The sequence below is a fragment of the Idiotropiscis lumnitzeri genome, chromosome 21 (assembly GCF_059441095.1).
Source record: "Idiotropiscis lumnitzeri isolate Australia: NSW breed Sydney's pygmy pipehorse chromosome 21, RoL_Ilum_1.0, whole genome shotgun sequence".
In the NCBI taxonomy this organism is placed as follows: Eukaryota; Metazoa; Chordata; class Actinopteri; order Syngnathiformes; family Syngnathidae; genus Idiotropiscis; species Idiotropiscis lumnitzeri.
Window position 1 is genome coordinate 1,145,591 of NC_142411.1, and position 22,890 is coordinate 1,168,480.

At 49.7% G+C, this 22,890-nt stretch overlaps 2 protein-coding genes across 5 annotated transcripts in view; both read right to left on the reverse strand.

The window, feature by feature from the left end:
- Window positions 1–732: 732 nt before the first annotated feature.
- rnaseh1 (ribonuclease H1) lies at window positions 733–3,500 on the reverse strand. 2 transcript variants are annotated; one of them, XM_088286453.1, is made up of 8 exons: window positions 3,020–3,500; window positions 2,503–2,627; window positions 2,205–2,396; window positions 1,916–2,015; window positions 1,778–1,832; window positions 1,355–1,439; window positions 1,149–1,273; window positions 733–984 (listed from the first exon to the last, which is right to left on the reverse strand). In XM_088286453.1, the coding sequence occupies exons 1-8, from the start codon at window positions 3,154–3,156 to the stop codon at window positions 889–891; spliced, it is 915 nt and encodes a 304-aa protein (XP_088142579.1). In that variant the 5' UTR covers window positions 3,157–3,500; the 3' UTR covers window positions 733–888. The 2 variants fall into 2 exon arrangements, with proteins under 2 accessions (XP_088142579.1, XP_088142578.1); XM_088286452.1 differs by having other exon boundaries at window positions 2,205–2,399; window positions 3,020–3,498.
- A 932-nt stretch (window positions 3,501–4,432) lies between these two features.
- Window positions 4,433–22,890, reverse strand: part of hivep2a (HIVEP zinc finger 2a) — a 36,011-nt gene continuing 17,553 nt past the window's right edge. For 2 of the 3 annotated variants that reach the window (XM_088285829.1, XM_088285830.1), the window contains 13 exons: window positions 14,989–16,228; window positions 12,824–14,598; window positions 12,482–12,739; window positions 12,168–12,336; window positions 11,761–11,833; window positions 10,044–11,682; window positions 9,818–9,978; window positions 8,690–8,865; window positions 8,473–8,574; window positions 7,641–8,301; window positions 7,327–7,438; window positions 7,082–7,195; window positions 4,433–6,680 (listed from right to left, as the gene is read on the reverse strand). In XM_088285829.1, coding sequence (XP_088141955.1) covers window positions 6,159–6,680; window positions 7,082–7,195; window positions 7,327–7,438; window positions 7,641–8,301; window positions 8,473–8,574; window positions 8,690–8,865; window positions 9,818–9,978; window positions 10,044–11,682; window positions 11,761–11,833; window positions 12,168–12,336; window positions 12,482–12,739; window positions 12,824–14,598; window positions 14,989–15,997 — 6,771 coding nt within the window. In that variant the 5' untranslated portion in view covers window positions 15,998–16,228 and the 3' untranslated portion in view covers window positions 4,433–6,158. The remainder of the gene's footprint in view (window positions 6,681–7,081; window positions 7,196–7,326; window positions 7,439–7,640; window positions 8,302–8,472; window positions 8,575–8,689; window positions 8,866–9,817; window positions 9,979–10,043; window positions 11,683–11,760; window positions 11,834–12,167; window positions 12,337–12,481; window positions 12,740–12,823; window positions 14,599–14,988; window positions 16,229–22,890) is intronic. The other variant, XM_088285832.1, reaches the window with a different exon arrangement.

Below are 22,890 nucleotides of genomic sequence, written 5' to 3' on the forward strand. Positions count from 1 at the left end.
GCGTTTCCATGCCAGCGCGGCGGCGTTGCTAACGAGGCGGCGCCGGGGAGGAGGTGAGTGAGCAGAGATGAACTCCGACCTGCGAGAGGCGCTCTCACTGCCCCTCAGACTGGTTCGCCTCCGGCCGGGCGCCACGCTCGCTGCCAGGAACACGCGAGCAAGGGGAAGGACGGGCGCAGGGGCGAGGACCGAGACAACATTTTTTGGTCACATCCAACCAACAAAAAACAGGAAGACAAACAAAGCCAGCAAGCAGTGCAACAAGGAGAGAAGGGAAGGAAGGCAACAATGATGCTAAAAAGGAAGGCAGTTCACAAGGAAGGAAGGAAGGAAGGCAACATGCAAGCAAGACAATTTGCAACAAAGGCAAGAAAGGAAGGCAAAATAGGACAGAAAAGAGGTTAAGGCAACAAAGAATGAAGCAAGAAAAAATTGTCAAGCAAGGAGGAAAGGAAACAAGGACACAAAAGTAAGGCAGCAAGGAAGGAATGGAAGGAAACGAGAAAGCGATGTGCGTTACTTTCGAGTTACATTCGAGTAAAGAGGATAAGGGAAGCCCTGTGCAAGATTAGGGCGCCCTCTGGTGGTCGTGAGAAGCCATTACTTCCACGCAGACGACACTCAAGAGTGTCTCGTCTCGTGCACGCTTCCTTTCTACGTGTCTCCTTGCTCTTCCAAAGAGCACCGTTTGTCCTGACACTACGTCACACAACGACGAAACAAGATCGAGGGTGAGGCCCAAATCAAGTTTATTGAAAACAAAAAAACAAAAACAACAAACAAGCAAGAACACAGAACGCCGGCCTCGGTCAACAAGAAGAAGGAAAACGAAGAAGACGAAGACGACGACGGGCACCTCCGCAAAGCAAAACGTGTTCCCGTTGGGGGTCAGTGGAGTTCGTGCTTGGACTTTGCCGCGCCTTCTCGGGACAGCCGGTCAGCCTCCTCGTTGCCACGGTAGCCAGCGTGGCCGGGGATGTGCATCTGCAACAATAGCGCGCACACACACGCACAAACCTTCAACACACGTCCCTTACCACCATCTTTTCAAAAGTTCGACTTTTAACGGGGCTCGATTGCGCTCTTTTTCACTTTCTGGTTTGGTCTTCATTCACGCAAGCGTCGCAACGAAATTGCTGCAGACGTACCCAGACCACCTCCAGCTCGCCGCAGAGGCGGTCCAGACTCTCAAAGTCGTCCTTGTTGGTGACGCTGCCGCCCGACTTGAGCTGCCAACCGTTCAGCTTCCAGTTCTTCACCCACTTGGTGATGCCTGAAGGAGACGCACGTGACGACACATCAGCCCGGCAAAAGTCGTACGTGACGAAATGCGGCGTGTCGCGCGCTCACCCACCGTTGATGGTGAACTTGCTGTCCGTGTAGACCAGCAGCTTCTTGATGTTTTGCTCTTTTGCTTGTTGCAGCGCCATGCATGCCGCCTGGAAGCACACAAAAGACAGACGTTTGACAGGTTGAAGCACAAAAATGTCAATTATGCGTGTGTGAATTATAGGCGGATTTTCGGTGGCAAATGGGATGAAGGCAGGTGGCGTCCACTGTTTATTTTTCAGAAAGTGAAAATGAGTACTTCCTCTTTGAATTTGGTGTCCCTCCAATTAGTTCAAACATGTAAACATTATCCTTAAAAAGGTCAACAAAATGTTTTTGAAGACAAGAAACTACAATGAGTCCTGAGGCTGCTTCAAAACAAATCAAATCTGACCTCAAATTAATGCAGAAAAAGATTAGTGGCCCATCACCACATTTCATGACTTGCCTGGATTTCTGCACGTTGGTTAGTTTGTCTTCCCTGCAGCGGCTCAGCAACATTCCTGGAAATTATTATTATTTTTTTAAACAAATTTGGATTTGTTTTCCATTGACACGTGAGATAACATGCTTGAGTTCTCCTCACAGAGGATGCCGGGGGCCCCAGTAGACGCCGATGCCGGCCCGAGCGCCGCGTTTGCCATTGCAAGAGCAGCAGCCGTCTGTGTAAACCACGACGGCATCACCTGCACACACACACACACACACACCAGGCGAGTTCATTGCCGATGCATTCAATGGATGCATTTGAATTGTGGTCGTTAACCATGTTCCGCCGCTTTATCACACTCAGGCCAGCACATTGTTTTGTTTTTTTCAGAAGATGTAACTGCACAAGTGTGAATTGCAGAAACACACACGCAAAAATGTGTTACCCATGTACGTGAATCCATCTGTGTTGTCCGAAGATGAGCTGTGGCTATGTTTGATGCGCTTGGACGGCACTGCAGCCTCTTCCTCCTGCTGCTGCTGCTCGTCCTCATCCACGAGACTTCTCTTCTTACCTAGCGGGATGTACTCCAGAGGCTCAGGCCCTTTTTTGGGAAGCAAATACACATCGGGCTCTACTGCTAAAAAAAAAAGGATAGGAAGCAACTTATAAAGTGAATTCCCTCAAAAAATGAGTGCTGTGATGAAGCGGAAGAGTTGAAGTCTTCCTTGGACGCAACACACTTTTGGGCAGCTGCGGCGCCGCGGACGCTTCCAGTCCTCGAACGAAGGCCCACGCGTCCTTCTCGGAGGCAAACTTCTTAAAGGAAGCCGACGGGAATTTGTCCACCTGAGCCTTGCACTCATCCCTGCAAAACAAACAAAAGTGGAAATCACAAATGAGAAATATCCTACAACAAACAGCACAGCTGCAGCCAGAAAACACATTTCACGTCACTTTCTCTCTCTGTTTTATTTATATAGCACATTTCATTCACAAGGCAACTCAATGTGCTTCACACAAGCTAAGACACAAGCCATACATGCATTATATTCGAAGTTCCAGTAGACATCTCGCAACCACCAAAATGTTTTGGACCTCGTTGCCAATGCATACAAATTTGTCTGGCTGTATTTGGTTGTACAGTGTCTACATCTTTGTCAAATGTGTGCAGGAGAAAAAGGAATAAACTAAACATTGGGCTGCTGTCATATTTGGCTGAGTTACATTTCCATGAAGACACAACAGTTCGTCTCTCACCAGGAGTTGTAGACACCAGGGTGGAAGCCTTTCCTCACGGCGTAGAAGAACTTTCCCTTGGCCATGTTGTCGGCGGAGTTGCCGGAGACGCTTCTCGTCAACGTTACTGCCCTGAAAAGATGAGCGAGTCTCAGCATGACAGTCAGCAAGCGACCAGCCGATGGCCGCGGTCGACTGCCATCTTCACTTGGACGCCAAAAAGAGACGTGAGCGCGTCCGTTTGTTGGCTGGGAAACGAAGCAAACGTCGGTTGACTCGCAGCACCGGAAAAGACACAATGCTATGCTAGCTGATAGCCTGCGCGACACACGTCAACACGGTTCATTTCAAGGTGACAACTGCCGACAAAAATAAAAGGACGAAAGGCTGCTTGTTGCTCTAACGCAGACGTTTAGAAGAGTTGGGAGCTTAACAGCGCAGACAAAAAAAAGTCAAAGTCGAACATGAAATCTTCTTCGTTTTATTTAAAGCTGCGCACCGGTTTCGCAGCAGAGCGGATGTTTTTATGTCGCCACCTGGTGGACGTGTGGCTTCACGTCAACTAGTGCAGCCGTGGAATTCAATCGATCACTTCCTTGCATTTAACACGCTTATTGAGTTATTTGAGTTACACTAACCTACAAAATTCACGTTTCCTATGACCACATTTTGACAAGCCATATTTAGCTTACTTTATTACTTTTTTTTCTCTTATCGAGACTAATTTCGAGACACAAACAAACTGCAAAAGACCCAGTTCATCATTCAGGGTCAAATAAATCCCACATGTTGAAATAACAACATATAACGCTGAGATTGCGCAGTCTGTCATCATCCACGACCATATACTATATCGCAATGTACTGTGGACAGAAAAAGTCTGCACACCCCTGATCAAATGCCAGGTTTTTATAACAATGAAAAAAAGACCAATATGGGCCGATATTTGTGCCACTAGAAACTGAATATTTGAATTGAAGACTGAATATTTGAATTAAAGACTGAATATTTGAATTGAAGACTGAATATTTGAATTGAAGACTGAATATTTGAATTGAAGACTGAATTATTGAATAACAACAATTGTATATGTATTGTTTATTTTCATCACAATTTTCCATTTACAATTCATGTAATTCAATAATTCAGTTTTCAATTCAATAATTCAGTTTTTAATTCAAATATTCAGTCTTTAATTCAGATATTCAGTCTTCAATTCAAATATTCAGTTTCTAGTGGCACAAATATCAGCCCATAGACCAAGTTCAATCACTTGAAAACCTTTGCCACCATTCATATGATCTCCAACTTTTGCACAACAATAAACATAGACAGTGCTACCTCTAAAAGTTTAACGCGTGAGCCATTTCATAAGTTAATGATCTCATATCTCAATCAATGAACTGCATTGAAATGCTATTGATCACACGCATGCAACTTGTTCCATTTGCATTTATTGGAAAACAGCAATTCATGTTTGCACGTCAACATCCGCACGCCCTCACTCACATATTTGTGAGACGATGGTGATTTTTGTGACACCAGCACAACACAGAGACTTCTTTTCATAAGCGGGTCACGTCTACACACTCGACGGCCTTCACCAGGCAGAAAGAGAGATTTAAAAAAAAAAAAAAAGTTCATTCAGTATTCAGAGAATCTGAAAGGCGTTGATAATAAATAATAATGTAATGAAAATGTTTTCATACAAAAACAAACTACTCACACACACGCTTCATGTACACGACATGTATGTATATGTACATATGTACATTTACGCGCTCATTTTTGCTAATTCAAACTGATTTGGGAAATTTTTCGACACAAGCGCAAGGAAGGGGGTTTGATTTTCTTTTTTGTTTTTCAAAAAGTTCCATTGGAGTACCGACGTGAGTACCGTGGATTGGGCTGGCGTGGCAGCTTTAGAGCGCCTCGTCGTTGGCTGTGAGCGCACGCGCATCATGACAAGAAGGCAGAAAAATGTGGTGACATTTTCTTTTGAAAGGCAGACGTAAGAAAGGTGTGAGAGGAAGTAGCATAGATTTTTTTCCAGGTGGTCGCAGAAGTATTTGATGGACAGGTGACAATTGAGTTTCATCCCGCCCACTTGACACGCCCACAGCGGTGATTGATTAAATCCTTCAAAATTTGGCAGGGTTTTTAACAACACTCTTGTCGTAGTGTGGGAAATTTACAAGACATTCCTTTTCACTTTACAGGGACGTCAAACAAAAAATTGCACACGGGAGTGGGAAACAGTGGGGGGGGGGGTGGGCTTCAAGGATGTAGTTGATAGGACAAAGAATATGGGTGGGGTCTTAATTCAGCTAATGCAGAAACATTGCAGGGAAAATATTTGTGAAAATATCAGCTCAAGAAGAAGAAAAAGATCAGCAAGAAAAAGCACTTGAATGCAAAATGTTCCTGGCGAGATTATAGCGTGAATGGAAGAATTCATATGCAGGTTAAATATTTTGTCATGAATATGTATCGCTGATGTCAGCAATAAAAGCATGCGGGACATAGAAAAAGGCGGCCACCACAGAAATAAGAAAGAAAAATGTACAATTTATCAAACATGGGAACAAAATTCATCATCATCATCATAAATAGCATTATTCAATTGCTGCTGCTTTTGCTGTACAAAAAAAAGAGCATTTTCACTCCTATAAAAATATGTTTTAGTGCAACCGTACATCATAATCAGAAGAATTCAATCACTTCACATCGCTTGTCCAGACGGGAAGGTGTCAATAAAAAAAAAAAAAAAGGAAGGGGGCGGAGGGAGGGGGGATCTTGAAGTTAATAGGAGGGGGGGGCTGCTGAAATGAACACAAGCACCCAGCAAAGGCACACGTCTTCTTTTTATTTTCACTATTATTATTATTATTTTTGTTGTTGTTATTATTCAAGTACCAGTTGACTGTTTTGAAGCTGGCCGACCCCCCCAGGACACGCACGCGCAAGCGCACGCGCACCCATCCTTGTCAAAGTCTTGAAATAAGAACATCTCCCAACATCAATTGTGTGTATGAGTGTGTGTACAAATTGTTGTGCAAGAGTGTGTGCGTGTGCGTGTGCATGTTTGATTCCAGAATGAAAGAAAAGCGAGTAAATTGTGCAAAAAAAAGTTCATTGCTGTCGCCATTTGTTTGCACGCCTACGATGCGTCTTTGCTAGTCTTTGTGCTTGGCGAGGCGTCCGGGGGCGTCCCGGGCGAGGGGCACCGCGGGGGGGCGCTAAAGTGCTGAGCCCCAGGCGGCACCGGCGACGGCGGCGAAACGGCGGGGGGTGCCGAGCGCGCAACTTGTCCTTCCTCCGGCGAGGAAGCGGAGTTCCGCGGCCCCCCGCCTCGCCTGCCGTCGGCGAGTTCGTCGGGGTCGATGCGCAGCGAGGCGATGGCTTTGGTGCACGTCCGGATGCGTTCCTCTTGCTCGCGTCCGACGAGCTCCTCCACGACGGGAGGGGGTGACCCCAACGACCCCCCGCCCGCTCGCCCTCTTCCGAACGCGGCGGAGGCCTCCAAGTTTTCGGGGTCCTCCGGCAGAGTTTGGCGCGGCAAAGGGTGTGACGCGGCGGCCTGCGGCGCCCCCTGCTGGCCCAGAGGAGCGCTGCGCGACGTGGGCACGGCGTGGACCATCTGGATGCCGCCGATGGGAATCATGGGGAATGGAGAACGCACCTGATGCAAACAAAGCACAAATTATTGTCATCACAGTAACACACAAAGGAAAACCCATCTGGGCAAATGTAAAAGGTAAAAGAAATAAATCAAATAAATGGTCAAATAAATGTCATAAAATGTGATCGTATGAGACAAAATGTAATCCTTAATACCAGCTGAGTAAAAAAGGGATCTTTGTCATCTTTAGCCGTCAATGCTAGTAAATGGGTTAAGAAATCTCATCAGTGAAATATCATCAAATTAAAATAAACATGGAAATGAAGTTAAATATAACGAGAGGCCATAAAATATTGTATAATAAAGTTAAATTAAATCAAGTAAAGTAAAAAAGTCCAAAATATGATCTATAAATCTAAATAAAATATGATCAATTCAATTGTTAGAAGTCGCACAAGTACCTGCAGTTGTGAATGAAGTGGGAGGTGACTGAACAAGACCTGATGGGGTAGACCCGACTGGTGACCACGGTGACCAACCTGCTCCCGCCCCCCTGGGAAACCTGGAACACATTCCTGGAAGAAAAACAAAACACAAAGACAATTCACTTGAAGTTCATCCGGATGAGAAAAACGTTGTCCAGTCAGCCACATGGGGGCGCCACAGCCTAATTCCAAAATGGAAGGCCATTCTCGGGGCGACCTACCGTGTCCATTTCTGCGCCGGCGGTCCTGCGACGTCCTCCGGGGCTCAAGTCCGCCTGACTCAGCAGCCCGGCCAGGTGGGCCGACCTTAGGCCTCGCGAGCTGCCCTGCTGACTGCAAGACAACAAACAACAAAGAATGAAAAAAAAAGCCACATGGCCGCCACAACAACGCTTTAAAAAAAAAAAACGTTCTCACAGCACAACAACTTCGGGATATATATATAAATAAAAAAAAGAAATTATGGTGATACTTATTTTTGTTAGAGTCTGATTTTTTCTTATTGTAACACTGGTTTAGAATCCGGCTAACTGACCTTTGCAGGAGGAGGTGCTGATGAAGTCCGCGTCGAGGCGAGTTGGGCCGTATGGCGACCTTGTGGCGTCCTCGCGGCGACAGCTCTCGCTTCCCGGGAGAGGTGGGACGCGGCAGAGGGGCGAGGAGCGCCAGGTGCCCCCTCCTGGGGGAGAGCTCGCGCCGCCCACCGCCCACGTCCCGCTTGGGTGACAGGTGGCGCAGCGGCGACGCATCCTGCCGAGGCGACGCGCCGCGTGGCGAGAGGTACTGGCAGGCGGACGGCGACGAGCAAGGCGAGACGGGGGACGGGCAACCCGAGTAGTCGGGCTCGGGGGAGGAGAGGCGGGAAGACGGCAAGGAGAAATCCTGCGAGAGGTCTTCGTCCATGGGGGGCGGCGGCGACGGCCGCCCCGGCGACGCCTGCAGCGTGATGCGGATGCTGGGCACGGTGGTGAAATAGCCGAAGAGCGGCGGCGACTGCGAGGCGGCCGCCGCCGTCGCGGGGAGGCCGTACGGGCTGGCCGAGCGGGACGACGTCCTGGGGGTGGAGTCGCCGTCGCAGTCGTCGTCCTCGTCGTCTTCGTCGTCCACGTCGTCGCCGTCGTCCTCCGAGTCGTCGGCGTCGGAGAACTGATGATCGGCCAGCGCCTTGCGTCGCACGCCGGCTTCCTCGCCGACGTCTGGGAGAAGCAAACGATGGTCAATATCGTAATCTAAAAATGTCGAAAGAGAGCGAGCCGTGCCGTCGATGGCAATCAAACTGGCAAAATTCTCTTCTCAATAAAGTTGCTGGACATTTGCAAAGTGGCGCACGGAAATGAAAAAATCCGGACGAACAAAGTCGTGCTTACCAACGTCGTCTGCCTCGCCGTCGTCCACAGAAGACGTGGACACGCCCAACTCCAGACACTTCTTTACGTGCGCTTTTGATTTCATGTGCTTGGTCAGATTTCCTGCACGAGCACACACACCCCCACACACACACGCGCACACACACGCCGTTTAACCGTCTGGTTGCTCAGCAACTCGAAACAATGTGTTGTCAGCCAAAAAACGCATCGTGGTCACCTTTGGTCTTGAATGCAAAGTTGCAGAACTTGCAGACGTAAGGCCGCACGTCGGTGTGCGTGCGGATGTGCTTCTTCAGCATGCTGGGCTTCTTGCAGCGAATGCCGCACTCCTCGCAGATGTACTTGCCTCGCCCGCGCCCGCGCACGTACACGTAGTCCTCATTGGACTTGTATCTGTGCACCAAACACCAAAATTCTCACTTGTCCTTCCAAGGAGTCCACAAATTCTTCACATGTTCAAAACGTCAACGTTTAGCTGAACTCCTCATCTTTTATGTCTCATTTTGACAATGAAGTTCATCTTGGTCCCATCGGTCTCATCCTCAACTGAGGTCGCCGCTGTTCTAATTTTACAACCCGTCTGCGAGCCACCAGTAGAGAATCACAAAAGCCAGAAAAGTCGAAAGTGATTCCGGCTTGGTCAACGTGCTAATGAGCTAGCGGGCAAACACATGCTAGCATTAGCTTGCAACTTGCTAGGCGGAGATCGGAAATCTTCAAGCGGACCAGAGACTCAAGACCAGAGAACTAGTCTAAGCATACTCGGTCACGCGGTACAGGAAGTCATGTGCAAATTGGGGTGGCATCCCCGCCATGGGAACGGACGGCCGTCGCAAAGGCGGGACGCCCCCCCAGTCCCCCAAAATTGGCAATGGCGTTGCTAATACGAAGACGCTCGTGAGAAAAAGCTTGCGAGGAAAAGAACAATAGCAAGCCAGCTGTCATTGTGAGTGTTTTTTTGTGCTCATGATGACTTGACCAGACTTGGTTCTGGCTGACTCATGCACAGACACAAAGAACAAGCTGTAAAAGTCTCATGTCGAGCTGGAAAAGCGGCGATCTCGCTTTAAACAGATGTCTTGAAAGTTCACTCATAAGTCAGCCTTGTTGCGTTTTCATTTGCGATCGAGATCACTTGCTGTTCTTTTAAGATCAGTCCGTCCATCGGTCCATCGGGCTTTGGGCTCGAGTCGGACAACTAAGAGGCGTCATTGAAGCTCACGTATATGTTTTTGAAATTCCAGACTGGGTCACCATGCGACATTTTGACATTTCACTTTACATTCATCACATTTAAATTTGAACCCGATTGAATCCCAACATTCAATTGAGGTGTCGAACGTACCCGCCTTCGAAGATCTTGATGCGAGTCGGCTCGGCGGCAGTGCGTTTGATTGACACGTCCTTCTCCACGTGCTCCTCCTTTGGGCGCTCCCACAAGGCCACATCCTTCATCTTTCTTCCAAAATGGCTGACGTCAACCGGCATCAGCTCTGGTTTCAGCTGCTGAAGCAAAGTGTGTCATTTTCGGTTCGTCTCACTCGATCGGCGAATTTGCAAGTGAAGCGTACCTGATCAAAGCGCAGCTTCCAGGCGAACGACGACGCCAGTTTCCCTGAACTTGGTGGTGCCATGGCGGCCGTGGCGTACAGGTGCTCGGTGTTATTGCGCTGTTTGGACCTCAGCAAGGCCAGCGCAGCCTTGGTGCTGAGGTTCAGAGGGTTGGGGTTGTAGGAGCTGATGCACCAGGAGCTGTAGATGGAGCTCTGTGGCTCGGCCTGAGTGCTGTTGGGTTTGGTGTAGTTGAGGAAACACCAGCTCACCCTGCTGTTGGTGCGCAGGCTTGGAAACTGGAAAAGGTGCTGAGCATCGGACACGTCGGTGAGCAGCAGAGTCTGTCCCGTTGCTCTGGGAAGTCCCGGACTTTGGTGGGCAGCCAGCTGAACCATGACGCATGCTGGGACTTGATTGGACGCGGGCTCTTTGGTGGCGTCTTCTGCATCGTTGGAGGAGATCATGGACTGGGGGCTGGCACGGGACTCGTCCACGTCGAGCTCCTCGGGGGAATCTCGGCCACACGTCACAGGCGAGGAGTCAGTGACGATCTGGAGAGGAGGAGTGAAGCTTTCCGGCCGGGAAACATCAGGCCGGTGGCAGGCAGAAGAACGGATGGGAATTGCGATCTTGTTGGGAACAGGGAAGTCACCCAGCGGAGGAGAAGCGGACATCCTCTCACAATCGCCGGAACCGGTTCCCTCCTCAAGCTTGTTGCAACTGTCGGTGCTGCTCAGCTCCACAGCGCTCAACTCCTTCACCATCTGCCCAAACATCCTCTCCTCCTTCACCCTCTTCTGTTGCTTGGTCTTGATGAAGAGCTCCAAGGAACTGGCGGGAGAAAGCATCCTCTTGCTGCCTCCAATGCCAGACCCCGAGGCATCTGTGGTGGATATGGTACCCGACGTTAGCGACAGAGGAATTCCCGTGTTGGGGCCACAAACTGAAGACTTCCAGTGAGGGGAGCGCAACATTGTTCCATCCGTCTGTCCCAGGAAGTGCGATAGGTTGAATCCTGTTCCAGTTGGACCTCCTCCAAGGCCTGCAGGTGTTTCACTGACACGCAGAGCGCCATCCGGCGAGGGCACGTCTCCGATGTTGGCTCGACTTTGTCCGACTAAACCTCTCCTCTGACCGTGAGCGACCAGCTGGCTAACGCTGGTGTACATCACGCTACCGTATGTTGGCACGTGGGTTTGGATGCGCACAGGAACCAGTAAAGGCAGAGAAGTGTGGCAGCCCAGGTTTTGTGTGGCAAAGATGGGTTGGCTCTGCTGCAAGGGCCCGGCGGTGCTGTTAGATGAGAGACATGGCAGGTTCTGCTCTTGGAATACGGCGGGCTTCATTGGAAAACTTGTGTCAGATTTTCCATTGTGTGGTGGCTGATCTTGGAGCAGCTGTTTGTAGAGCGCTGTTTGCCCAGACAAACTACTCGGAGATGGGTTGTGGAGCTTCTGGAGTTGCTGCTGGGCCTGGAGGCTCGTTCGTTGTCTCGAAGCCTGACTGACCTCGTGACTCCAGAACATAGCTGACTGTTGATAAGAGAGGAACGGAGGAGCACTCGGATGCTGTTGGACGACTTCCCTGTTGACGTCGTGAGCTGAATGTTCGCCCTCGGATGAGGAGCCCTGGCTCTGGAGGCGATGCTGCAAACACCTGATACAAAAGAAAGACCTTTGCTCAATAACAATTGCCCTTTTTTTAGAGCCAGCCGTCTGTCTAGGAGGCTCTTACCTTCCGTAGTGAGGTTCGTCCTGCAGAGTGTCCTCACTGAAAATCTGTTGGAGGACGTGCTGCTGGTGAGCTCCTACAACAGAGCGGAATGGAACCATGCGTTAAGTCAAAACTAAGTTGCCAATTCTGGGCTATCATTTGGCATTTGAATTGAATTTCACTATAAAAGAGAACAGATAACCAAGGCAAATACAGACACGGAGTGCAAAGTGGCTAAAATGCGAATGTGACTAAGCAAGACTCTATGACTTGACCTATGACTCGCTGAACCCAAGTAATGACTTCACACAACTTGACACGCTTAATTTTTGCCACATGAAAGTTAAGATTTGAGACTTACTCGGAACTTGTACATGTGACGAACTCTCACATTGCCATTACGGTTGAACAACATTTCCACAACTTACCGCCAACAGTTTTGCTAATTCTTTGGGCTTTGCTGGCTACGTTGCCGCTTCTCTGTGTTGGTCCTGTCAGGCCAAGCCACACCCCTTGCTCCACGCTCTCCTGTTTGATTGACAGCTCAGATCCTCCCTGTTCTGGGACAACTGCCTCTGGATAGACACTCAGGGAGGCCTGTAGTTGATAAGATGTCAATTAGATGAGTGACTGAGCTCTTGGTCTAGCAAAGTGCAGTAGTACAAGTTTGGACTAAACTGGATTAAACTCGTAAGTCAAGGTCCTACTATAAATCGACTAGAGTGGCATTTATTTCTGCTACCTGTCGGACAAGAAAACCACGCCGGCGCTCCTTCATGGCAGAGGCGCTTGTGTAGAGTTCTCCCTGCCTGGACGACGATAAGCTTCCGTAGTCGAAGGACTTGCTGCGCATTTCAGTCACCTCTGAGGGAAGTGTGTACGGCGCTTGTTCCGAGGACGACCTCCTCATTTCCCTATGCTGCTGGTGGCTGGAATGACCGCTGCCGGGCACTGTCAGAAACTCAGATGGTTTTGCTCCCCCAACGGAGGCGGTGTCCTCCTGTCAGGTCAGTGCAAAGACAAATGGGTTAAACGATGGCTTTGAAACGGAGTCTTGAACTTACGAGACTACACGAGGTGGCACCTGTTTGGTGGGCGACACTGTCTTGAAGGCTTCGTCTCTATCGAAGGACATGGAGAAAGAAGAAGAGTGCGACAGATTGCTCTCCTGACTCGGGCTCCGAGACAGGCTGGTGCAAGTGGATTCAAAACTGGACTCTCCAGACGAATGCTCCATGTCTGCAAGGCGCAGCCTCTTCTTCTTGGGCGGCAACTTCTCTGACGGCATCTGGGAGAGGGTGTCACTCCTCTGCGGCAGCTGGAACTCCTCCACATGCGTCGGATGCTTGTCCAAGTCCTTGGCCATCGGAGCTTCGGTGTCTTTCTCATCCGTTACCCTGATCTCGGGAACTTGGATGTTGGGCTGGCGCACGAGTTTGTGCGGGATGGGGTAAGGCTGTCCGGGGGAAGCCGCTGCAGACGAAGACGAGAGTGAGGCCAAGTCACTGTCGCTTTGCGGTTGCTGATCCATACTCTCGGTTCTCAGCAGGGCCGACTCTGGACTCAAAGCATCTTCGAAGATATCCGAGTCTGACTGTTCCGAGTACTGGCTGGACGGGGCCGAAGGATGATATCCCGACTGCTCAAATGACTCTGACTTGTCAAAGGAATTTGGCCGGCTTAAGGAGTTGGTGTGCTGGATGACTGATATGACGTTTCCGGCAGCCTTCCTGCATTCAGAGTCGGTAAACAGAGCTACGTCCTCGGAACACATACTTGGACAGGTATCAAAGCTGTCTGATTGGCTGTGAGCACTCTGAAGAGAACCCTTGCCTGTTGGGGTCCCTCTTGAGCCATCCAAGCTGACATAGTCTCCTGACATCTCCACTGAACCGCTGCAGCTACTGTCACAGTGATCAGGACTGTCCTCCTCATCCCCAACGCTTTTCTCCTTCCGCCTTTTTCTGGTGGCTATTTCTGACATGCTCACTTTTGTACCATACGGGCTGTAGACAACTGGCTCCGCAGCACCTGAAGTGCGTTCACTGAGCTTCTTAGAGAGAGATGAAGGGAAATTCTTGGCCATGTGTCCAGAGCTCTCAGCGTCTCCTGCGTGGGCTTCATGGGCGACCAGTTCGATAGCCGCTTGTCTTTGGAGTCGGCGGAGTCCCGGCTGGTAAAAAACATCATCCGACGTCATCATCTCGTCAAAGGAATGGCTGCCTCGGCTCCCCGGGGGGAACCTGAGGTTTGTGGGAGAAGATGTTGGCATGGAGTTGCTCCTGATAAGAGGCCCTGAATCTGAAGGAGGTTCCAGAAGTCCGGCACTGCTTTGATTAGGACCGCTTGGATAAAGTTTGGGATCTCTGGACATTGCCACATCCCCACGTAAACAGACATGATCCTCAGAGATCTTTGCTACTGTGACAAATTGCCGAGATCTGGAGTTGGGTCGGTAGTACCAAGTCCGACCAAACATGATTTCCTCATATGTCTTAACATTCGTATTTGGAGGGCTGATCTGCTGTTCTGCACTCTCAGAACGAGAAAAGTAGCCAGAGTCTGTGCTGCCTTTGCTGTGAGGACTGAGGAGGTTCAGTGACTGCGTTGCAGCGCAATCAGAATCCAGGCCTTTCTTGTCATTCAGTCTCAAAGGCAAACGCGGTTTGACAGAAGGGGCGTCGTCCAGCGAACGGCCTCTTCTCCCGGCCAGCGACGTCATCATGTGGTGGGAACCTTTTATGTCCTGAAACGGCGGACAGTCCATCCCACTGGACTTGGGAACGATCAAGATAGGCACTTTGATGGAGCCGACAGGAAGCTCTTCAGCTGAGTCTGCATACGCTGGTTCTGCACTGCCTACAAAGTGACAGACAGGCACAAGATTGTCTATTTCAAATATGAGAATTGGAATAAAGACCTGCAACACTGTTCGAGGACCTAGACCAAATCCTTAAGTGGTTGAAAAGATTCATAAAATACAATGGTACAAATATGGAGCAACCAGACTCAAATGGGATGAAGGCCGGTTAGATATGTCAGTTTCTGACCTTGCATACAAATTCCTTACATATCGAAAAAGATTTGACCGTATGAGAACTTTCAGGAAATCGTAAACAAATTTAGAACCAGAGAAGCCTTTTGGATTAAAGATGAAACAACTTCACCAAATAATCCTGGGGCTTCCATTCAACTTTTGTGGTTTACCAAAACCTGCATGACTACAAATACGTAACAAGTCCCGATTACCTGGACTCTTGTCAGCTTCTAAGGAGATCTGTTTGATGGCTGCGTCTTTGTCTGTCAGTATGGTGGCTCCTTCCACTCCTTCCTCATCCGTGTCGGTACTTTGCTCCCCGTCGGAGTGCACGTCGCCTTCACCCCCAGGGGATGCCTGGTCCATGTCACTGCCACGGGAAACGGCCAGCTCCGAAAACGGCACTAGTCCGGCCTTGATAGCGTGAGCATGGGACTTGCGATGCTTGTAAAGGTTGCTCTTGGTTTTGAAGGAAAAGCCGCAGGGCACGCAAGGGTACGGCCTCTCGCCGGTGTGGGAGCGGATGTGCTTCTTCAGGACGCTGGGCTTGGCGCAGGCGCGGCCGCAGTAATAACATATGTACTTTCCTGGCTTTTTGGCTTTTGGCTCCTTTTTGCTGTACCCGTCATCTCCTGGGTCAGGCCCCGTCTGGGAATACGACACAAAAGAGCTGGGTAAACTTGGAGATTTTTGCCGAGGGAACCTGCCTGCCCCCATCCCAGCTCCGTGGGAGTGCGTGTGTCCCGGGTGTACCACTGGGAACAGTTCGTCTGATGGCAACTGGCCGGCAAAGGGCCAGGCGTGTGCCTCAAGTCCTGGTTGGGGTTTGGCTCCCGAGTGGAAGCGTTCAGTCTGTGGATGCTGAGGGTACGGTTGGCCCAGTTGGTAGGAGTACCCCCCTGGAAAACCCTGAGCCAAGGGACCCTGGGGGTCTTGAGATGGCGGCGGGCCTCCTATCGCCCCGACCAGTGAAGGTCCAGATAGCAGCTTCCCAGAATTCCCGGTGATGACGTAGTTGTGTTGGGGTGCGGACGCCACGTTGGCGCCGCACGGCAAACTCTCACGGTGTCTCGCTGCCGGATCAGCAAAAGTGCTTCGCTTGGCGGTGGCGGAGGGTTCGGACGCCCACTTCCTGTGCAGAGGCATCTTCTCCTTGGTGGCGTCCTTGTTTGGGCACTGCCGTCTGCCGTCGCCACCGGCGGCAGACTCGCGAGCTTCCATTTGGGAGAAGCGGGAAGGAGGCAGGAGAAGGGCGATGGGCACACGACTCCTGGAAGCCTAGCGAGTCCCAACGCCGTCGGCCATGTTAACCCAACATTTGATGGCGGCCATTGCGGAACGTGTGGAGCAGGAAGTGCAAAGAAAATTGGCAACTTTACAAAATAACATCAGGCGTCTCTTCCCATTTCGTCTCATTTATTTTGAAGGCAGGCAGACAATTCTGGAGCTGATCTAAGGTGGGGACACAAAAACAACAAGAGTGAAAAGTTGTGTACGTTCCTTCTCCAAAATCATGTGCAGTAAACTTCGCGATTCACGTGAGCTCGCTTGCCTTTGTGTTTTTTCCGAAACGCCCGAAGACACCGCAAGACGGCACCAAAGCCCGTCTAATTCTAAAGTAGTGCTTTAGCGCCATCTTATGTCACTTTGGAGCCAAGGAACTAAGTTGAAGTGAAGCGGTGAACTTCTATGAGATCAGCCTAAGCTCGGGCTAATGTAAAAGTAGTGTTTAGGCGTCATCTGTAGGTAATTCTAAACCATTCCTGGCAGATTTGTCAGCATTCACGACAATGGAAGTGCACGCGTGCATTGTCGTCACATCAAAAGCAACGTTTCAGACGTGCGACAACGCAAAACAGCAAAGTCAAGAGCAACTTTCTCTGCAAATGTCGGCGTCTCACGTTTTTTATGAATTCACATTCGAGCGCGGATGCTTTTGCCTGTTCCGCCGCTCGGCCCGCCTGCCCACCCTCCCTCCACTCGGTGACTCACAAGTGCAAAGCATACCCACGCGGTTCCTAAAAAGACACAAAGCTCGATATAAATAGCTCAGAGGAAGTGACGTGGGAGTATCATTGTGGGTGCGAGTGTGCGTGTGTGTGTGTGTGTGCGTAGGTGTCCAAAGAAGTTGAAGAGCCACGATCAGCATCTTATTCCGTGCCTCCCTTTTTTGAGGAGCAGCTCCCACACGCGCAAACACGACAGAAAGCTGACACCGCAGTCCACATTTCGCTAACAATGAAAAAAAACGTTTGCATGCTTTTCAATTTGGAGCCTCCCGACTAATTTTTCAAGGCCGTTTTTTTGTCGAATTCTGCTATGCAACTCCTCACACAAAACAAATAAAATGTGCTTTGGGCAGCAAATGAATCGTCAGTGTGGCAATTTTACATTTGACAAATTTCTCAAACTATTTGCACGCTATTTAGTGGTAGAAGTCGTCGTATTTAGTCGCTCGTGCGCAAGTGTGTACCTTACTTCATCGTTTCTACTTTGTGATTTAAACAATCGTTGTCATCTTCGGAAACACACTTTGCAGTATATTTAACGTGGAAATGACTTTGCTCAAACTCAAGCTGCTTGTTTTAGGAGCTGACACATTTTGGTGACCTCATCCAAGAGAAAGTCACCTATCGTTTGTTTTGGGGTTTTTCACATTCTCAGCTGAACGATCCAACCAGAGTTGGCCGAGACAATTTCGGCTGCCTCGCCGCGGCGGCCAGTCACAGCATGTTGAGGTGTGAGGACTTGGCGCACACACCTGATAGGTCTCTTGATGTCAATCGATGCCGTTTGGCGTTTGCCGCACTCGCGTGGCCAAAACGAAACGAAGGAAGATCGACAAACGGCAGCAATCTCTGCAAATCTGTTTCCGGCATATTTTAGGCAGTGTGCGCGCGTGTGTGTGTGAGTGTGTGCGTGGGTGTGCGTGTGCGTGGGGGTGCGCGCGCGTGAGTGTGAGTTATTTTCAAATTGGCACATCAGGGTGCCACCTACCAACTGGAATGTTTGGAATTCTGGAGGCACAACAACTGAAAGTGTTTCTTTATTTTTCTCGTGTGTGCGTGCACGGCTTGCGGCGTGGACGAGGGTGAGCGAGTGAGGGGGAACCTGGACCGGTCGCCCATGTGACCAATCGTTGCATGTTTTTGGAATTGTCTCCTTTGATAGGCGGCCGTGCGTGTTGTGCGGTCGGTTTGATTTCTTTTTTTATTATTTTTTTTTTCGCTCACATTTCAGTTGTCATGTCGAGCTCATCCGTGCACGGCCTTTGCGCGTCGCTTCTCGACGACGACGTTTGTCATTCACACGTTTGTGATGCGGTATCATGAAAATATTGACGGTGACACGTGCATGCGCCCTTTTTTTTTGGGGGGGGCGGTTTGGACAACTTGGCGGACGTGATGGTTGCGCTCCGAAGAGGTGATGAAGTCGGGACAAGCGAAACAAAAGAAAGCAAGTGAATGGTCGCAATCAGCTGAAGGGTCATGTGACCAACACAAAAGAGCACGCTTCGTCTTTCCAAGCGTGATGTCGTGCTTGTGTGGTGAGACAGCGTTTAAATGATTAAGTGGCGTTACTAATGCTTTCCATTCACTGATTAACTTCTTTAGGAGGGGGGGGGTTAATGGCGCGAGCCAGCGGAGAAGGGGGGGGGGCGGTTGGCACCACATTCTGGCTTCACTTCTCTTTGGCCCCGACTGGGAATCACTTATTGTTCCACTTAATGTTCCAGTTTGTTCATTTGTGCGCGTGCGTGTGCGTGTGCGTGTGTGCGTGTGCGTGTGAGACGAGCTCACTAATCATCATGTGGCACACAAAAACGCACAACCGTATTATGATAGAAATGTGGAATCTTTTCAAACTTTGTCCCATTTGACAATTGTACTCTTTGAAAAAACAAACAAACATAATATTACTGGAATAAAGTCCCCCCCCCCTCCCACCCCCAACAAAAAAAAGGCAAAACTTAATGCGATGATGTCATATTTTCTCTCGGGAAAAAGGGGGCAAAATATTCCGAGAATCAAAGTGACAAAAGGCTGCTTTTGACGCAACAGGCTCGATTTTGGCGAAGATGCACGCGTGCACTTGGCGTGCAAAGTGGCGCATCTTCATTTTTCGTGCTGGGGCAAGTCCTGTTAAGCGTGTTTAGGAATTTGGCAGAACGTATCGAACCGAGCGCGGCATTCCGGCGCCTTCCGTGCACCGGACGATTTGCTGCCAGAAAGTTAGCGAGAATTTAGGCCAGCGGAAGGCCGGTCTAAGTTGTGGCGCAGGTGATGTGCTGGACTTAATGGAGGCACAGGAAGACCGATTCTGAGCCTGGCCGACAAAAATTCAGTGAGACTGCACTTTGAGCTTGACTTGCACTGGCCACAAAAAAAAAAATCGAAAAAAAAAAAATCGTCTCTCTCAAAGCAAGTGTACAACGTGCGTGCTTTTTTTTTTTTCCCTTCTTGTGGCTGCCGAATTGTGCCCGATGGCCACTTCGGCTTTGAGAAAACGTCTCCTCGTGGAGAAGAAAATCCAAACATGGTCGGCGGGAGGAAGACGCTCGTCATGACAGCCTGCCAAGCAGGCGCCGGCTTGGCCTCAAATAGGCCAAATGAGCTTTTGCACGGCGTCAAAGTCACAAAACAAAGTGCCAGTGTGGCCAAGTAAGAAAGTTGCAAACTGCCTGCAGAAGATCCCTTTTTTTTTTTTTTCACCGAGCAGCCACTTTTAATTCTATGAAACGAACGCGTCCCCCAAAATGCCAGAACAGTTGCCTAAAAAGTTGAGAAAAAGAAAACCGGGAATCGAATTCTGATTTTTTGGGGGGGAAATGAAGCTTCGAAGATGTATTTTGTCAGCATAAAAAATAAAAAAATACTCGTCTGTGAAATTTTCGTTTGTAAACCACCGCAATGACAAACAGCTGCCTGTTGGTGGCAGCGGTGCATTGCTTTGGATTTGAGATCAGCGCAAGTTTGAAGCGGAAGGGAAATAAATACGAAGCGCTGGATCTCAGCCCGTCACGTTTCTGAGCGAGCCAAACGGGAACGCGTTGCAAGTGGGACAAGTTTAGTCTGCTCGCATTCCAACCGAGTACGAACGTTGACGGAGGAGAACGGCAAACACGTCAAAATAAATAAATAAATCAATAAAACTTGAACGATGAGGCACGTTTGTGGCACAAAAAGGATTTTGCCTCACTTGTGTTTTTGTTGCTTTCTAGTTTCAAGTGTCACAAAAGCCCCCCAAAAATGTTTGTGGCCAAGTCACTCCTCTGCTTGGCATGTTGCTTCAGCAAAATAAAAGGATACAATTAATCACAGCAGTGGGGAGATCAGATTTGCAATCATGGCAAAGGTGCGAAATATTCCTCAAATGAACGAAAATATTACGGAACTTTTTTGTGCAAAGCAGCCCCCCCCCAAAAAAAATGTATAAAATAAAAATAAAATAAAATTGTCATTAATAAGTCACAGCGAGCCGTGTTTTGTTTCAATGCTCGGCTGTCAATCAGAGAGGGTTACCATGGAAACGCGTTCCACAAGAGACCCACAACAAGGAGAGGCAAATGACACCAGAGAAGAAGAAAAATAAAAGAAGAAGAAGAAGAAAAGCAGACTTGCGTGGCTGCGAGATGAATCGAATGAACTTCACGTGAACTCGGAATGAGTGCACGTGCTCGTGCACGTGCACACACACACGCACACGCACACGACGTTCAAGACTGTCGACGGCACAGGTAGGAAGTGAACGGCACGGCTGGATATTTTGGTTCGACAAATGCATATGTGGGTGTGCATGTGTGGGAGGTGACAGCACCGGCAGCTGGACGTGCACGCGTGCGTGTACGCGTGCGTGTGTGTGTGCGTGAGTGTGAGTGGGAGTAGGAAGTAGTCGGAGTGCCAAGGTCACAATTGCCTAGCACTTGTTATAAAAGCTTCCGTTGCACAATTCGCTCGGCTCCACGCATGTTCCGAGGCGGAAAGAAAAATTCCATCGCTCACGCTCAAGCAGCAGCGATCCACGATTAATCGACTTTTAATCGGGGGTCACGATTTTGATTGCCACCCGCAAATAAACCCGATTGTCGGCGATTATTTTCATTTGAAATGTGGGCAATCGAACGCTCGCTTTGTCAAACGTTGGTCAGCCGACCACCAGGGGGCGAAGTCACATCCTGACGTCACAAGTCATCCACTGCGAAAGCTTCTGCGGCTTCACGACGATCTTGTTTCTGGTCAAAGTCGGAATCGACGAAGGTCACGAAAAAAGGAGAATTTGCAGTCGTTTTCTGTTTGCACATTTTAGGATTATTTGCTCAGAGATCATAAAATTGACACATTTGTCAAATATTGGTCAGTGACAGCCCTCAAGCAATTCACGTTGGCCAACATTTTAGGTTCACCCTCAAATGACACCGCATAGCCCAAATTTTGGAGAGAAGTGCAGCGCGCACTCGTGCGTCCATATAGGGAGAAAGAGCGGCAGAAAAATGTGCTGCTGCTGCGGCAAAGTGTTGGGACGCAACAACGATTATGCAACGCCACACAAATGTGGCTTGTTTTCACTTAATAATGTTCCAGGCTTGGAATAACTTCCTGCTAGAACGGCGAGCACGCACGCGTGTGACGCGAGATTCTGTTTTTGCTGTCCTGCCAGCTTTGACGGAGCTCTCCGTCACTCACTCGGAGTCGAGATGAAAAAAAATGTCCACGTCGAGTGTAAAGTGTCGTGGTCGTGCACGTAGAACATCTGTCAGCTTTCCATTTAGCAGAAGAGGAAGGGGAGGAGGTGGGGGGGGGGCTAATGGGTGCAGGGCGGTGAGCTGAGGTGAGGAGGGAAAAACAGGCGTCCTGTTGGTGTAAATTGCCAGTGGAAAAGAGAAGCCAGTCATATTTTCCACAGAGCTGCTGGGCCAGCCTTGAAACTATTACACGCGCTGTGTGTGTGTGTGTGCCCGTGCACGCAGCTTCATTAGATTTTCCACAACAGTGTGCAGAATCCTCCAGGAAGCTCGACGGACACAGGAAAAGGGTGCGCTTGTGTTGTGCACGACGGCGGAGTTAGCGGACATTTTTTTTTTAAGTCACATGACCCGCTTGGAGATCCGTGTTGAGTATTTTGGAAGCCTGACAAAATCGCTGAGGCCACGCCCAGCTCAGCTGTCAATCAAGTACGTCTTTGGTAAATGAGGACTGCCGCCAATTTTCCAGCTTCATTTTGTGTCATTGCCACAACGTGACAACGGCGCCTTGACGTTGTCACGTGATCATCGTGGTTCGCTTTAGCGAGTGCGTCGCGTTCCTACCTCAGCGCTGTCGCTCACTCGCTCGTTTGTTTCGCAGGCCTCACAGGAAGTGCCGCCGGAGGCCATGTTGCCCGCCGTTGCATCAGACCCGAGCCTTGCCGGCCCGCCGGCGTCGCGCTTCATATTTTTCTTCTCAAAAGAAGAAACATGTAGGTCGCCTCGCCTTGCGATGACTAACTTCCACGCTCCAAAAACTGTGAGCGCAATGTACTCAAAAACGGAGCGAAAGCTGCTGTGGGCCGCAGCACACTTGCTGGTGTCACACGTTTAGGCTCCGCCTCTTAGAGGCAACGGCCTCGACATTTTGGATGCAATTTGCGCTTGCAATTTGTACATGCACAGGCACAAAAACACGCACACACTGAAGCCAAATTTGTCAGCCCAAATTCTGGCTCGCTTCTCTTTATTTCAGAAGCACTAGCGTCCAAAAAGTCTGCATGGGTGTGTGCGTGTGGATGCGTGTGCGTGCGTGCGTGCGTGGGCGGCAGGTGAATGACTACTGTCTCCAACACCTGCTCTGGATGCGCACACACGCACGCACAGACGTGCGCAGCCTTCTCACCCACACGACGCTAATATCTGCCTCCCCTCACATCCGATGAGCAGCTGGTAGGTAGGAGGTGTGTGCGTGCGCGCGCGTCCCGAACATCGAGAAGTAAAAAAGAGCCCAGATGGCTTGAAGGAAAACGTCTCTCTTTGCTTTAGTTGCTGCACTTCCCGGAAGGCCGCGTTACACTTCCTTCCTTCCTTCCTTGTTTCCTTCGCTTGCATTTTTTATTTTTTGGCCGTCACAGGACACAAACGCCAA

What these genes read in the sequence shown, in the direction of transcription:
- rnaseh1 (XM_088286452.1), bottom strand. Translation starts at nt 3,156, where the DNA reads ATGCTGAGACTCGCTCATCTTTTCAGGGCAGTAACGTTGACGAGAAGC. An exon ending in GGCGCCGCAGCTGCCCAAAA is followed by an intron (nt 2,400 to 2,502) that starts GTGTGTTGCGTC and finishes TTTTTTTTTTAG; the next exon opens with CAGTAGAGCCCGATGTGTAT. An exon ending in ACCAACGTGCAGAAATCCAG is followed by an intron (nt 1,440 to 1,777) that starts GCAAGTCATGAA and finishes GTGTGCTTCCAG; the next exon opens with GCGGCATGCATGGCGCTGCA.